Genomic DNA, 14,461 nt, shown 5'->3' with positions numbered 1-14,461 from the left:
CATATTCTTTCAGGTTCTGCCTATCTTGGAAGCCCTTTCTCTCTCCTTCTACCCTGAATGAAAGCCTTGCTGGAAAGAGTATTCTTGGCTGCATGTTCTTCTCATTTAGGACCCTGAATATATCCTGCAGCCCCTTCTGGCCTGCTAGATCTCTGTGGAGAGGTCTGCTCTTAATCTGTTATTTCTCTATATATAAGTAAAGACTCTCTTGTCTCTCCTTGCTTTAAGGATTTTCTCTTTATCTCTGGAATTTGCAAGTTTCACTATTAAATATCAAGGTGATGAATGGTTTTTATTGACTTTAGGGGGGACTTCTCAATCTCCTGGATCTGAAAGCCTGTTTCCCTCCCCAAATTAGGGAAGCTCTCAGCTATTATGTTTTCAAATATGCTTTCTGGTCCTCTGTCCATCTCCGCATCCTCTGGAACCCAATTAAATGTAGATTTTTTTCCTTCTGAAGCTGTCATTTATTTCCCTTAACCTAACCTCATGGTCTGTTAATGGTTTTTCTCTTTTTTCCTCAGCTTCCTTCCTTGCCATCTACTTGTCTTATATGTCACTCACTTGTTCTTCTACCTCATTAACCCTGTCATTAGGACCTCAAGTTTGGATTGCATCTCATTTAATTGAATTTTAATTTCAGTCTGATTAGGTCTAAATGCTGCAGTTTGAAGTCTCTCAAATCCTTTATGCTTTTTTCCAGAGCCACCAGTAGCTTTATGATTGTGCTTCTGAATTGGCTTTCTGCATTGAATTGTAATCTCAATTCTGTAACTCTGTGTCAGAGAGGACTGTTTCTGATTCTTTCTTTTGTAGTGAGTTCTTCTTTCTAGTCATTTTGCTCAGTGCAGAGTGGCTGTATGAGCAGGCTGAGTCAAGAATATCAACCGCGACCTAGTATATTTTACCTTAGATGATTCTGATGAAGTCAGAGACCAGAAATTGGAAACAAAGATCAGAACAAAATAAAACAAAAGGACCACTAAAGTGAAAAACAAATTTTAAAGCAAAGTCGTAAGAAATAAAAGGCCAGGAATCCTAAAGAAGATGAGAAAAACTAGAACGGAAAGAAAAAGAAAAAAGAAAAAAAAGAAGAAGTAGAAAAAAACGGGGACTGGGAGAAGGTGGTGAAGAAGTTGTAATGGAGGGAGAATGTAGTCTACCTGAGGGGTTCTAGAGGGTGATCCTCTTGTTTCTGAGTATATTAACTTCTGTATGTTAGAAGATGCTCTGTCCCAAATTTATACAAACCAGAAATACTTGTAGGGGGCCCAGCCATTGACCACCAAAACATAAGTGAGATAAAAGAGAGGAGCAGAATGGCCATGAGGAATCTCACAGAATGAACCAGCACGGTGTTCCACTTGGTTCTGCGTGCATACTGGTCATGATTTAGAAGGTATTAACTTTTGCCATTGTAGAACAACATGAGGCAGAGAAAATGAAACACACGAAACAAAACAAAAAAATATCTTGTATATCTCCCCAAATTAAGTTGAGTATGTTGAAGGGAATCTGGAAGGGGAAAATATATCTAGGACCTATAATTGTAGAAATATGAAAGTCAAAAAGGAAGAGTCTTAAAAATGAAGAGGTGGTAAAATATTGTAACTAAGAGGGAAAAAAGGAAAAAAAATCGGAAATTTACAGCCTGATATAAAAACGAGTTGTACTGGAAAAAGGAAGGAAAAAAAAAAAAGGAGGGGTACCCTCTGGTTCTTTATACTGTAAATCCCTCGACTTTCCCTGGCGTTTCTCAGCGTTTTTGGGTCAAGGACTTGCTCTTCCCCTGTCCTTCCAGCTGGTCTTCTCCGGGAGGGGCTACTGTGCTGATTCTGAGGTGTGTGCACCTGGGGAGATGCCCCACCTCCTGCCACGTGCACGGCTCAGTGGGAGCTCTTTACCCCATGAGGCCCCTGCTCCCTGGCAGCCACGCTCTGTCCCAGGCGCAAGGCGACACCAGGAGGGACAACACCACCGGCGGCGGCCAGCTCTCCAGCCCTGGAGTCACTCCCCCAGTATCACCCACAGCTCCCAGTCCGCACTGGCCTAGGTGCTCCCGGGGCAGGGCGCTGAGCTACACAGCTCGGGGTCCCCCGGGGCAGGAGAATCTCCACCGTCCTGTCCTCTCCCATCCCTCTGGGGTCCCCCGGGTGCGGCTCCCCAAGGAGCAGGGCGCAGTCCCCACGGATCCCCTGGCTCCCCGAGACCCCCGGGCGCTGCAGCCCTTTCCCGAGCTACCCGGTGGGTGCGCTCTCCCCGGGCCCCTCTGGAGGCCCCGCTGCGCGCCCCCCCCCCCAGTCCTGCGGTCCCGGGAGGGCCTTCCCTCTGGGAGGGTCCGGGTGGATTTCTACAGTCCCCGCCCCTCTGGGCCTTCTCCTGTGCCCGCCCCCAGCCCGACCCCTGGGCCCCTCCCCGTGTGGGTCTGTTTCATTTTTCCACCTTCCTACCTGCTGGAAGCGCAGACCCTTGTCCCTTGGCACTCCCGCTGCTCTCCCTGGAGATCTCAGGTCGACTTCATAGGTTTCAGGATGATTTGACAGTTATCTAGGTAAGTTGGGGGGCGGGTGCCCGGGGACCCTACTCCTCTGCCACCTTGCCGGCCTCCCTGTCTGAACTGTTGTTGCACCTCAGGTGCTCCATCGTTCGTTCATTATATTTTACAGCGATGCAGACAGCCAAACTGGCCTGCTTCCAATGGAGCTGGATGGATGGGACTTTACCAACTTTGTTACCCAAAAACTCTAATCCTGGGGTGCCTGGGTGCCTCGGTGGCTGAGCACCTGCCTTTGGGCCATGGTGTGATCCTAGAGACCCGGGGTCGAGTCCCACATCGGGCTCCCTGCAGGGAGCTGTTTCTCCCTCTGCCTGGGCCTCTGCCTCTCTCTCTGTCTGTTACTCTCATGAACAAATAAAATCTTAAAAAAAAAAAAAAAACGAACAACTCCAATCCCTGGGGAAAAATATATTGCCAGTAATGTCTTTGTACTTATGTATTCATATATTTTTATTTTTAAATGAACATATATTGTTTTAGTAATTTAAAAACAGAAGAACTTTATTTTTGTTTGGATAATGAAGATTTTTTTTAACCAAATGTAACAGCATAGTCCATCTTGTTAATATTGAGATACTGTTAACATCTTCATTACACTGCCATGTTCTTATTCCTAGCATCAATGTTTTCAACAAATATATAGTCACAGTATAATGCCTTGGAGAGCATCCTGAGGCAGTAGTCTTTTCCCTAAAAAAACATTAATCCTAGCTAAATGAAGGATAAGTGACAAAACGAGTAGAAGTCTGCCAGGCTAAGATGCAGAGAAAGAACAATAAGGAAACTTAAAATCTAGAAACATAACTCATTTTTATTATGTGTATATATAAGCCTTTTGTATGTTAGATGATTATTTTCATGCTCTCTTATAAAATATTAGAGAAGTCTACCATTTTGTTCATTTCCAAATGAAAATGAAAAGTCAACTCAAAATTTAGGAATCATAATTTCAATCAGAATATTTGAGTTCTTAGAAGAGAAGTCATTGTAGCTTTGAAGATGAAAGAGGGTCATCAGAGAGAAAAATTACCAAAGAAAAGAATAAAATTTTTTCACCATCAGGCCATCCTGTTTACCTGAAGTTTTCATCATTGTTTTCCTAATTCATTTATGCGTATTAATTTCTGATGCTGATAGAAATCTATTCCCCTCAAAGTCTAATTACAATATGTTATCAAAGAAAACATAAGACTAAAGCTCTGAGCATACGAAATGCTCTAGCTCTTTAATGGATAGAATCCTAGTTTTGAAATTGAAAAGCTAATTTAAGTAAATAAATTTATGAACTCAAATATTCTACTCTAACTTTTATATTCTGAATCACAGTCAGTAATAGAGTTCTTAATGTCAGGGAATAGTCAGTGGATATCTAATAAATAATTCACCAAAGGATCATGACAGCCAATATATCCAGCTCTTCTTTATGTGTACTAAAAAAAATGGTGTAATGGAAAAGAACTCTGAATTATACGACTAACAAAAGCAGCATCCTACTAACATAATTTTAACATAAGCAGAATTAGCAAATACAGAAAACACACAAAAATGGCAAAGGAGATAATAATCTTTTTAAAATCACACAACTAGATGTCTATTGATTCCATCAACCTAGAATCCCTTTCCTCCAAGTCTGCTTTCACACTGGAGGATATAAGTTAGAGACGGGCTATGAAAACCGCTATTCGGCTGGAAACTTCCTCTGGAATGAGAGGAGGTCTCATTTAGTAACCAAACTCTGCTGTGAATTCATAAAAATTGCTCCTAAGATGTGACAAAACCTGGGGCTCTGTCACCAATATTTATTTCCATCTTAATTTCTTTGTGTTTTCACCAAATAGGGGGAGAGTGTGGTGAGAATTTAAAAACTCAAATGAGAGAAGTAATGAAGGCATTATTACTGCTGGAAATGCTTCCTACTTTAGGACAATGACCTCAGAAAGGTTGTAGAGTATGTCACTTATCTTTCACTTCTCTACATAAAATATATCTGTTGACCAACTTCCTCATGGCCGTCTTTACTTCTTTATTTCTCAAGGTGTAGATAATGGGATTAAGTAAAGGGAATATCACAGTATGGAACACAGACACAACCTTATCGAGGGAAAACGAGTCAAATGGTCGAGCATAAATGTAGATAGATGGTCCAAACATGAACACCACAATCGTGATGTGGGAATAGCAGGTGGACATGGCCCGACTGGTACTCTCACCTGAGCCTGAGTGTTTCCTCAACATGGCCAGGAGGAAGGCATAGGACATTAGGAGAGCAATGAAGCATACTACAGAGATCAGACCACTGCTAAAAATCATCACTAACTCCTCGGGGAAGGTATTGGCACAGGCAATGCGGACGACCTGCGTGATATCACAGAAGTAACTGTCTAACTCATTGGGCCCGCAGAAGGGAAGTCGGACGATGAGGACCACTTGTATTATAGAATGAATGAAGCCCCCCAACCAGGAGAGAGCCACCAGGATACAGCAGAGACGTCGATTCATGATAGTAGCATAGTGGAGAGGGCGGCAGATAGCAGCATAGCGGTCAAAGGCCATTACTGTGAGCAGGAACATCTCGGAGGCCCCAACGAAGTGCAAAAAGAAGAGCTGTGCAATGCACCCACCGAAAGAAATCCTCTTTCTTTCCACAAAGAAGTCTACGAGCATTTTAGGGGCCGTGATGGAGGAGTACCAAATGTCAAGGAAGGCCAGGTTAGCCAGCAGGAAATACATGGGTGAGGTCAGGTGAGGGTCCAGCCTGATGGTGCAAATAATAAGAACATTTCCTGGGAGGATGAACAGATAGAAGGACAGAAATATAACAAATAGGACTAGTTGTACCTCTCGAGTCTGGGATAAGCCAGTGAGAACAAATTCCGTCACCCTAGTGTAATTTGCAGGTTCCATTTCTTCGCTTGTGTAAAAGAATATGGCTATAAAAAAATAAAGAAATTACAATTATTCCAAATAGCACTTATCTAGATTTATTTTACTGCTGCTGAAATCAGCAGATTGGTCTGTATTATCATTAAGACACTGTATTAGGATACCTTTGAGCGTCCCATTTGAGGTCTGATAAGCCAAGATAGGGAAAGAGTAAGTGGTGACCCGACAATTAGAAACACTGAAACCATATGCAGCGTGGCACGTGTCTGAAACCAAAATCCCGATGTATTAATGTTATTAATTTCTACTTTTTATGAAACTCAGCAGTGCGTTAATCCTGTCCCTGTATATCTACCTTAGCAAGCAATGTGTGCAGCTACTTAGGAGAGAAACCAAATTGTACACGGGGAATGGGAGGAAAAGCAGCCTGTTCTTTCTAGATTTGTTGTTGTTGTTGAGAAATCTAGCCAACTTGGAAACACGTGATTGTGGTCTAATGGCAGTATTTTCATTTTAATCTTTAAAAAAGATGCCGGGGCTTCGAATGGAGTGAGGGGACATTTCCTCCTTCACCGAAGCCTGCACAGCAGACTCCTTGGCAGCACGCAAGCCTCCACACACGAGATGCAACAGTGCAAGGCTGTACGTGAGAACTTTTCAGGCCGTGACCAAATATCATTACCCCCCTGGCCTTGCATCTTAGCCACTGTTCCAGGAAGGTGGGGACGAGATACAGTGATTTGACGAGCGGGTGTGCTTGCCGTCCAAGCTGACCCCTCCTGCCACTTCAAGGGGACAGTGGGAATAAGGTTTTTGCGAAACTTTTACTCAAGTCCTATTAATTGAACCTACCCCAGTATTAAATAGAATAAAGCCCATCCAATAAAAATAAGATAATCACCCATTTACCACATGTTTCCTCTGTTAATAGTATAAAACCTGCCCATGAAAATAAGCAGTTCTTACAATCAACAGCCAATATTGAAGAGTTGTTTCAATTCTCCTGATGTGCTATTTTATAATACTGCCTCTCCTGAGAAGGTCAGCATAGAGAAAAACAAAGTTACCATTCTGTAAAGCCAAACAGATGGAAGAGCATCCAGGCACTAAAGCTTAGATATACTATTAACTGACGAAAGGAAATCTCTTGTTTCTTCCTTGCAACCTATGACTCAATTTGTGAATAATTTTAACAAATGTAGGCTACTTCCTGATCTAATATGTTATGAATCATTCATAAAGAAGAGATGGTTCCCTACAAACAGACACACTAAGAAAAAAACGGTCCTTGCCAGCAACCTGACACAAAAGGCAAAATATAAAAACACTCAGAAAGCTCAGCATTATGGGACTATTTAGCAAAAGGGTAAATATTCCTATGTCCATGAATAGCCCAGGGTAGGTCTCAGTGATTTAATCAATCATGTTTAGTAAGATAAAGAAATTTAAAATTCTGTTTAAAATTTTAGTCAATAGTCTTTCAAAAAAAAAAAAGAAAAAAAATTTTAGTCAAGAGAAAGATAATGCTGCCAGTTTTCAATCCTCAACTTTCTTAAAAGCACACTTATCCAGATTGACATATTTCCTAGAAATCCAGAAAGCAATGGTTTTACCTTATTTACCCGAAGAAGGTTCCTAATAGCCTCCATAAAACTTTACACATGACATTGAAAGCTTTATCCCAAAGTATATAGCTTCTGCATCACTTCTATAATATTCATTTATTCAACAACTATTTAGGGAACAGCTACTCTGTGCTAACTGCTAAGAACACAACAATGGACAAAGAAGACAGTTTCTGCCTCACTGAACTTTCATTTTAAAAATATAGACAGACAACAAATTAGTAAACAAACAATAAACAAATGAACTGTAAATAAGCAAAATAAATAATTACCGCTATTAACAAGAGAAAGAGAGGGAAGTAAAGAGGGAATGAAGATAGGTAATACATAGTAGAGGCATGGGGGTAGTGATGAGAAGCATCTTTGAACTGATGACATGTCAATTAACTTTGAAAGCAGGAGAAAAGCATTTTAGGAACAGAGAAGAGCAAATACAAAAGTCCCGTGATAGGGAAAAGTTTCTAGGAACTATAGAAGACCTGCAATTTCCTGAAGCACAAGAACAGAGTAGAGAGAGCTGAGGACCAAGTAATGTGATCTATAAAAACAAAATTAGGTTTTAACAGCTTCTAATATATTTTGGAACATATTGTTATATGGCTTATAATATAGCTTAACAAGACTTGTGACTGAGAAATATCACTGGCCACTTTGCAAATAAATTGAAGTAGGATTACACATAAAGCAACATTTATTAAGAGAAATGTTTTCTTTAGAAAATATTTAGGAGATGCAATTGGCATCTGCTAGATTTACTGCTGAATTGTAGTCATTGCTGTAATTGTACCAAAGCCACTTGGAATTTGAGCACCATAATGGAAAACTATTTAAAAAATGTAACTTTATATCTTCCTGGTAGGTTGGTGGGGACAGGTGACTTGGGACCCTCTCTTCCCGAACAATCCCAGTCTTTTGGTACCAGTTGAGACTGGATTTGTGACCCAGTATGTGATGTATTCTGGAGAATGTTCCATGTGCACTTGAGAAGAATTTCTATTCTTTTGCTTTAGGATGGAATGTTCTGTATATACCTGTGTAGTCTCTCTGGTCTATTGTGTCATTCAAAACCTTTGTCTCCTTGTTCATCTGCTTGGATTATCTGTTCATTGTTGTGAGTGTGGTGTAAATATCCCCTACTATTATTGTATTATTAGTAATATGTTTCTTTAATTGTTTTTTTTTAATTTTATTTTATTTATGATAGTCACACAGAGAGAGAGAGAGAGGCAGAGACATAGGCAGAGGGAGAAGCAGGCTCCGTGCACCGGGAGCCCGACGTGGGATTCGATCCCGGGTCTCCAGGATCGCGCCCTGGGCCAAAGGCAGGCACTAAACCGCTGCGCCACCCAGGGATCCCTCTTTAATTGTTATTAATTGGCTTATATAATTGGCTACTCCCATGTTAGGGGCATAAATATTTAAAATTGTTAGATCTTCTTGTTGGATAGATCCTTTAATTATGATATAGTGTCCCTCTTCATCTCTTACTACAGTCTTTGGTTCAAATCTAATTTGTCTGATAAGGATCCACAGCAGCTTTCTTTTGATGTCCATTAGTATGATAAGTGGTTTTTCACCACCTCACTTTAAATTTTCAGGTGTCTTTGGGTCTAAAATTAGTCTCTTGCAGAAGACATATTGATGGGTCTTGTTTATTATCCAACTGATACCCTGTGTTTTGGTTGGGGCATTTAGCCCATTCACATTCAGAGTAACTATTGAAAGACATGAATTACTGCCATTGTATTACCTGTAAAGCTACTTTTCCTGTATATTGCCTATGTTCCTTTCTGATCTCTGTTACTTCTGGGCTCTCTCTTTGGTAAAAGGATCCCCTTTAGTATTTCTTTCAGAGCTGGTTTAGGGATCACAAATTCTTTTAGTTTCTGGTTTGGAAGATTTTTATCTCTCCATCTATTTTTTTAGATTTTATTTATTTATTCATGAGAGACACACCGAGGCAGTCACAGGCAGAGAGAGAAGCAGGCTGCCTATGCTGAGCCTAATGTCAGACTCGACACCCGGACACTGGGATCACAATCTGAGCCAAAGGCAGATGCCCAACCACTGAAGCACCCAGGTGCCCTTCTCCTTCTATTTTGAATGACAAGCTTGCTTGATAACGTTTTCTTGGCTGCATATTTTTCTTATATTACACCCTGAATATATGATGCCAGTCCTTTGTTGTGGCCTGCCAGGTCTCTGCTGATGTTCTGCAGGCAGTCTAATGTTTCTGCCTTTGTAGGTTATGGACCTCTTGTTCCAAGCTGCTTTCAGGATTTTCTCTTTGTCTCTGTGATTTGCAAGCTTCACTATTATATGTTGAGATGTTGACATATTTATAATTGATTTTGACGGGTTATCTATGCCTCCTGGACTTGAATGGCTGTTTCCTTCCCCAGATTAGGAAAGTTCTCTGCTATAATTTGCCACAACATACCTTCCACTCCTCCCTCTCTTTTCTCTTCTTCTGAGACCCCAAATATTCTAATATCGTTTTGCTTTATGGTATCACTTAACTCTGTAATTCTCCCCTCAAAATACAGTAGTTCTGTATCTTTATTTTTCTCAATTGCTTTATCTCCATTGATTTGTCTTCTCTATCACTAATTTTTCCTTTGCCACTTTTTTCATAAATTTATTTTTTATTGGTGTTCAATTTGCCAACATATACCGTAACACCCAGTGCTCATCCCATCAAGTGCCGCCCTCAGTGCCTGTCACCCAGTCACCCCCAACCTCCGCCCACCTCCCCTTCCACGACCCCTAGCTCGTTTCCCAGAGCTAGGAGTCTCTCATGTTCTGTCTCACTCTCTGACATTTCCCACTCATTTTTTCTCCTTTTACCTAGCAGTTAGAGCCTCCATTTTTAAAAATCATATCTTATTAAAAGCCTCCTTGATTTCAACTTTTACTTCCTTGGCAGGCATCACTGCTTCTTGTTTCCTTTTTTGAGGTGAGTTTTTCCATCCTGTAATTCTTGCAGAAAGTGGTTGCTTTTCTATTTGTAAAATTGGAGAAATTCTTTTCTTACACTCTGGTTGTGCTTGCAGGTGTTCAAAATAGTTTGATAACTATATAGCTGAAATCCTTGGACCAGAAAAACTCAGGTCTCCTACTGCTCCAACATCTCATACTCTCCCCTTGAGCCTAAGGATTTTAAACATGAAACTGTTCTTGTAGTGATTATGAGAGCATGAGAACGTTGACTCTATGTGTGGAAATTTGTTTATTTAAATGTTGTTACTGTGATTTAAAGCTTTTAGACATATGTTACATGGGCTCTGTTTTATCTTGCTCTGGGTCGAACAAATATTAGGGGTAAATCTGTCCCTTCTTGTCAGCTCATGTGGTCCTTTGGGGGTTACTGAAATAACTGAAAGGAGACAAAGACAAGTTGGATTCATGAAATCATGGGAGGATAATTGACTTCATATTTCCAGCATATGCAGAGAATAAGATTGCACATTTATCACTTAGCTCCAAAGTACACGTTGTGAATGGGCCAATGTGGTGAGAAAATCTGACCTCCCATTACCAAAATTCTTACTTTAAGAGCCCTAGAAATGAGGAATTTTATTAGAGAGAAGTCAGCATGCCACCACAACATTGGCTTTTAATTTAAAGGAAAGATGGGATCCCTGGGTGGCACAGCGGTTTGGCGCCTGCCTTTGGCCCAGGGCGCGATCCTGGAGACCCGGGATCGAATCCCACGTCGGGCTCCCAGTGCATGGAGCCTGCTTCTCCCTCTGCCTGTGTCTCTGCCTCTCTCTCTCTCTCTGTGACTATCATAAATAAATAAAAATTAAAAAAAAATAATTTAAAGGAAAGATTTCCTTGGAGATGTTCCTTTAATAAATAACTCCTGGTGATTTTTTGATCTTTTAATATTCATTCACCCATTAATTCATTTTTCATTTCTTTTTTAAAAAATTTTTAATAAATTTATTTTTATTGATGTTGAATTTATCAACATACAGATAACACCCAGTGCTCATCCCGTCAAGTGCCCGCCTCAGTGACCATCACCCATTCACCCCCACACCCCACCCTCCTCCCCTTACAACACCCCTAGTTCCTTTCTCAGAGTTAGGAGTCTTTATGTTCTGTCTCCCTTTCTGATATTTCCCACACATTTCTTCTCCCTTCCCTTATATTCCCCTTCACTATATTTATATTCCCCAAATGAATGAGACCACATAATGTTTGTCCTTCTAATTGACTTACTTCACTCAGCATATACCCTCCAGTTCCATCCACGTTGAAGCAAATGGTGGGTATTTGTCATTTCTAATGGCTGAGTAATATTCCATTGTATACATAAACCACATCTTCTTTTATTTTTTAATTTTTTATTGGTGTTCAATTTACTAACATACAGAATAACCCCCAGTGCCCGTCACCCATTCACTCCCACCCCCTGCCCTCCTCCCCTTCTACCACCCCTAGTTCGTTTCCCAGAGTTAGCAGTCTTTACGTTCTGTCTCCCTTTCTGATATTTCCCACACATTTCTTCTCCCTTCCCTTATATTCCCTTTCACTATTATTTATATTCCCCAAATGAATAAGAACATATAATGTTTGTCCTTCTCCGACTGACTTACTTCACTCAGCATAATACCCTCCAGTTCCATCCACGTTGAAGCAAATGGTGGGTATTTGTCATTTCTAATAGCTGAGTAATATTCCATTGTATACATAAACCACATCTTCTTTATCCATTCATCTTTCGTTGGACACCGAGGCTCCTTCCACAGTTTGGCTATCGTGGCCATTGCTGCTAGACACATCGGGGTGCAGGTGTCCCGGCGTTTCACTGCATCTGTATCTTTGGGGTAAATCCCCAACAGTGCAATTGCTGGGTCGTAGGGCAGGTCTATTTTTAACTCTTTGAGGAACCTCCACACAGTTTTCCAGAGTGGCTGCACCAGTTCACATTCCCACCAACAGTGTAAGAGGGTTCCCTTTTCTCCGCATCCCTCCAACATTTGTTGTTTCCTGCCTTGTTAATTTTCCCCATTCTCACCGGTATGAGGTGGTATCTCATTGTGGTTTTGATTTGTATTTCCCTGATGGCAAGTGATGCAGAGCATTTTCTCATATGCATGCCCAGAAATCAGTGGCATTTCTATACACTAACAATGAGACTGAAGAAAGAGAAATTAAGGAGTCAATCCCATTTACAATTGCACCCAAAAGCATAAGATACTTAGGAATAAACCTAACCAAAGATGTAAAGGATCTATACCCTCAAAACTATAGAACACTTCTGAAAGAAATTAAGTAAGACACAAAGAGATGGAAAAATATTCCATGCACATGGATTGGCAGAATTAATATTGTGAAAATGTCAATGTTACACAGGGCAATATACAAGTTTAATGCAATCCCTATCAAAATACCATGGACTTTCTTCAGAGAGTTAGAACAAATTATTTTAAGATTTGTGTGGAATCAGAAAAGACCCCGAATGGCCAGGGGAATTTTTAAAAAGAAAACCATATCTGGGGGCATCACAATGCCAGATTTCAGGTTGTACTACAAAGCTGTGGTAATCAAGACAGTGTGGTACTGGCACAAAAACAGACACATAGATCAGTGGAACAGAATAGAGAACCCAGAAGTGGACCCTGAACTTTATGGTCAACTAATATTCGATAAAGGAGGAAAGACTATCCATTGGAAGAAAGACAGTCTCTTTAATAAATGGTGCTGGGAAAATTGGACATTCACATGCAGAAGAATGAAACTAGACCACTCTCTTTCACCATACACAAAGATAAACTCAAAATGGATGAAAGATCTAAATGTGATACAAGATTCCATCAAAATCCTAGAGAAGAACACAGGCAACACCCTTTTTGAACTCGGCCACAGTAACTTCTTGCAAGATACATCCACGAAGGCAAAAGAAACAAAAGCAAAAATGAACTATTGGGACTTCATCAAGAAAGAAGCTTTTGCACAGCAAAGGATACAGTCAACAAAACTAAAAGACAACCTACAGAATGGGAGAAGATATTTGCAAATGACATATCAGATAAAGGGCTAGTTTCCAAGATCTATAAAGAACTTATTAAACTCAACACCAAAGAAACAAACAATCCAATCATGAAATGGGCAAAAGACATGAAGAGAAATCTCACATCTTCTTTACACATTCATCTTTTGATGGACACCGAGGCTCCTTCCACAGTTTGGCTATCGTGGCCATTGCTGCTAGACACATCGGGGTGCAGGTGTCCCAGCGTTTCATTGCATCTGTATCTTTGGGGTAAATCCCCAACAGTGCAATTGCTGGGTCGTAGGACAGGACTATTTTTAACTCTTTGAGGAACCTCCACACAGTTTTCCAGAGTGGCTGTACCAGTTCACATTCCCACCAACAGTGTAAGAGTGTTCACTTTTCTCCCCATCCTCTCCAACATTTGTGGTTTCCTGCCTTGTTAATTTTCCCCATTCTCCCTGGTGTGAGGTGGTATCTCATTGGGTTTTGATTTGTATTTCCCTGATGGCAAGTGATGCGGAGCATTTTCTCATGTGCATGTTGGCCATGTCTATGTCTTCCTCTGTGAGATTTCTGTTCATGTCTTTTGCCCATTTCATGATTGGGTTGTTTGTTTCTTTGGTGTTGAGTTTAAGAAGTTCTTTATAGATCTTGGAAACTAGCCCTTTATCGGATACGTCATTTGCAAATATCCTCTCCCATTCTGTAGGTTGTCTTTGAGTTTTGTTGACTGTATCCTTTGCTGTGCAAAAGCTTCTTATCTTGATGAAGTCCCAATAGTTCATTTTTGCTTTTGTTTCTTTTGCCTTCGTGCATGTATCTTGCAAAAAGTTACTGTGGCTGAATTCAAAAAGGTTTTGCCTGTGATCTCCTCTAGGATTTTGATGGAATCTTGTCTCACATTTAGATCTTTCATGCATTTTGAGTTTATCTTTGTGTATGGTGAAAGAGAGTGGTCTAGTTCCATTCTTCTGCATGTGGATGTCCAATTTTCCCAGCACCATTTATTGAAGAGACTGTCTTTCTTCCAATGGATAGTCTTTCCTCCTTTATCGAATATTAGTTGACCATAAAGTTCAGGGTTCACTACTGGGTTCTCTATTCTGTTCCATTGATCTATGTGTCTGTTTTTGTGCCAGTACCACACTGTCTTGATGAACACAGCTTTGTAGTACAACCTGAAATCTGGCATTTGATGCCCCCTGATATGGTTTTCTTTTTAAAAATTCCCCTGGCTATTCGGAGTCTTTTCTGATTCCACACAAATTTTAAAACAATTTGTTGTAACTCTCTGAAGAAAGTCCATGGTATTTTGATAGGGATTGCATTAAATGTATAAATTTCCCTGGGTAACATTGACATTTTCACAATATTAATTCTGCCAATCCA

At 40.5% G+C, this 14,461-nt stretch overlaps 1 protein-coding gene and 1 long non-coding RNA gene across 2 annotated transcripts in view; both read right to left on the bottom strand.

The window, feature by feature from the left end:
• LOC144282142 (uncharacterized) overlaps positions 1 to 7,206 on the bottom strand; it is a 47,272-nt gene extending 40,066 nt beyond the window's left edge. Inside the window, exon 1 of the long non-coding RNA XR_013350485.1 lies at positions 5,396 to 7,206. This is a non-coding gene — a long non-coding RNA (uncharacterized LOC144282142). The remainder of the gene's footprint in view (positions 1 to 5,395) is intronic.
• LOC144282692 (olfactory receptor 4M1) lies at positions 3,321 to 5,323 on the bottom strand (the record flags this gene model as incomplete). The annotated part of the gene is made up of 1 exon (XM_077846589.1): positions 3,321 to 5,323. A coding segment is annotated over one exon (813 nt), but the record flags the coding sequence as incomplete, so codon positions are not given.
• Positions 7,207 to 14,461: the final 7,255 nt, after the last annotated feature.

The sequence above is a fragment of the Canis aureus genome, chromosome 13 (genome assembly GCF_053574225.1).
Source record: "Canis aureus isolate CA01 chromosome 13, VMU_Caureus_v.1.0, whole genome shotgun sequence".
NCBI lineage: Eukaryota > Metazoa > Chordata > Mammalia > Carnivora > Canidae > Canis > Canis aureus.
This window is presented reverse-complemented; position numbering and strand designations above follow the sequence as displayed.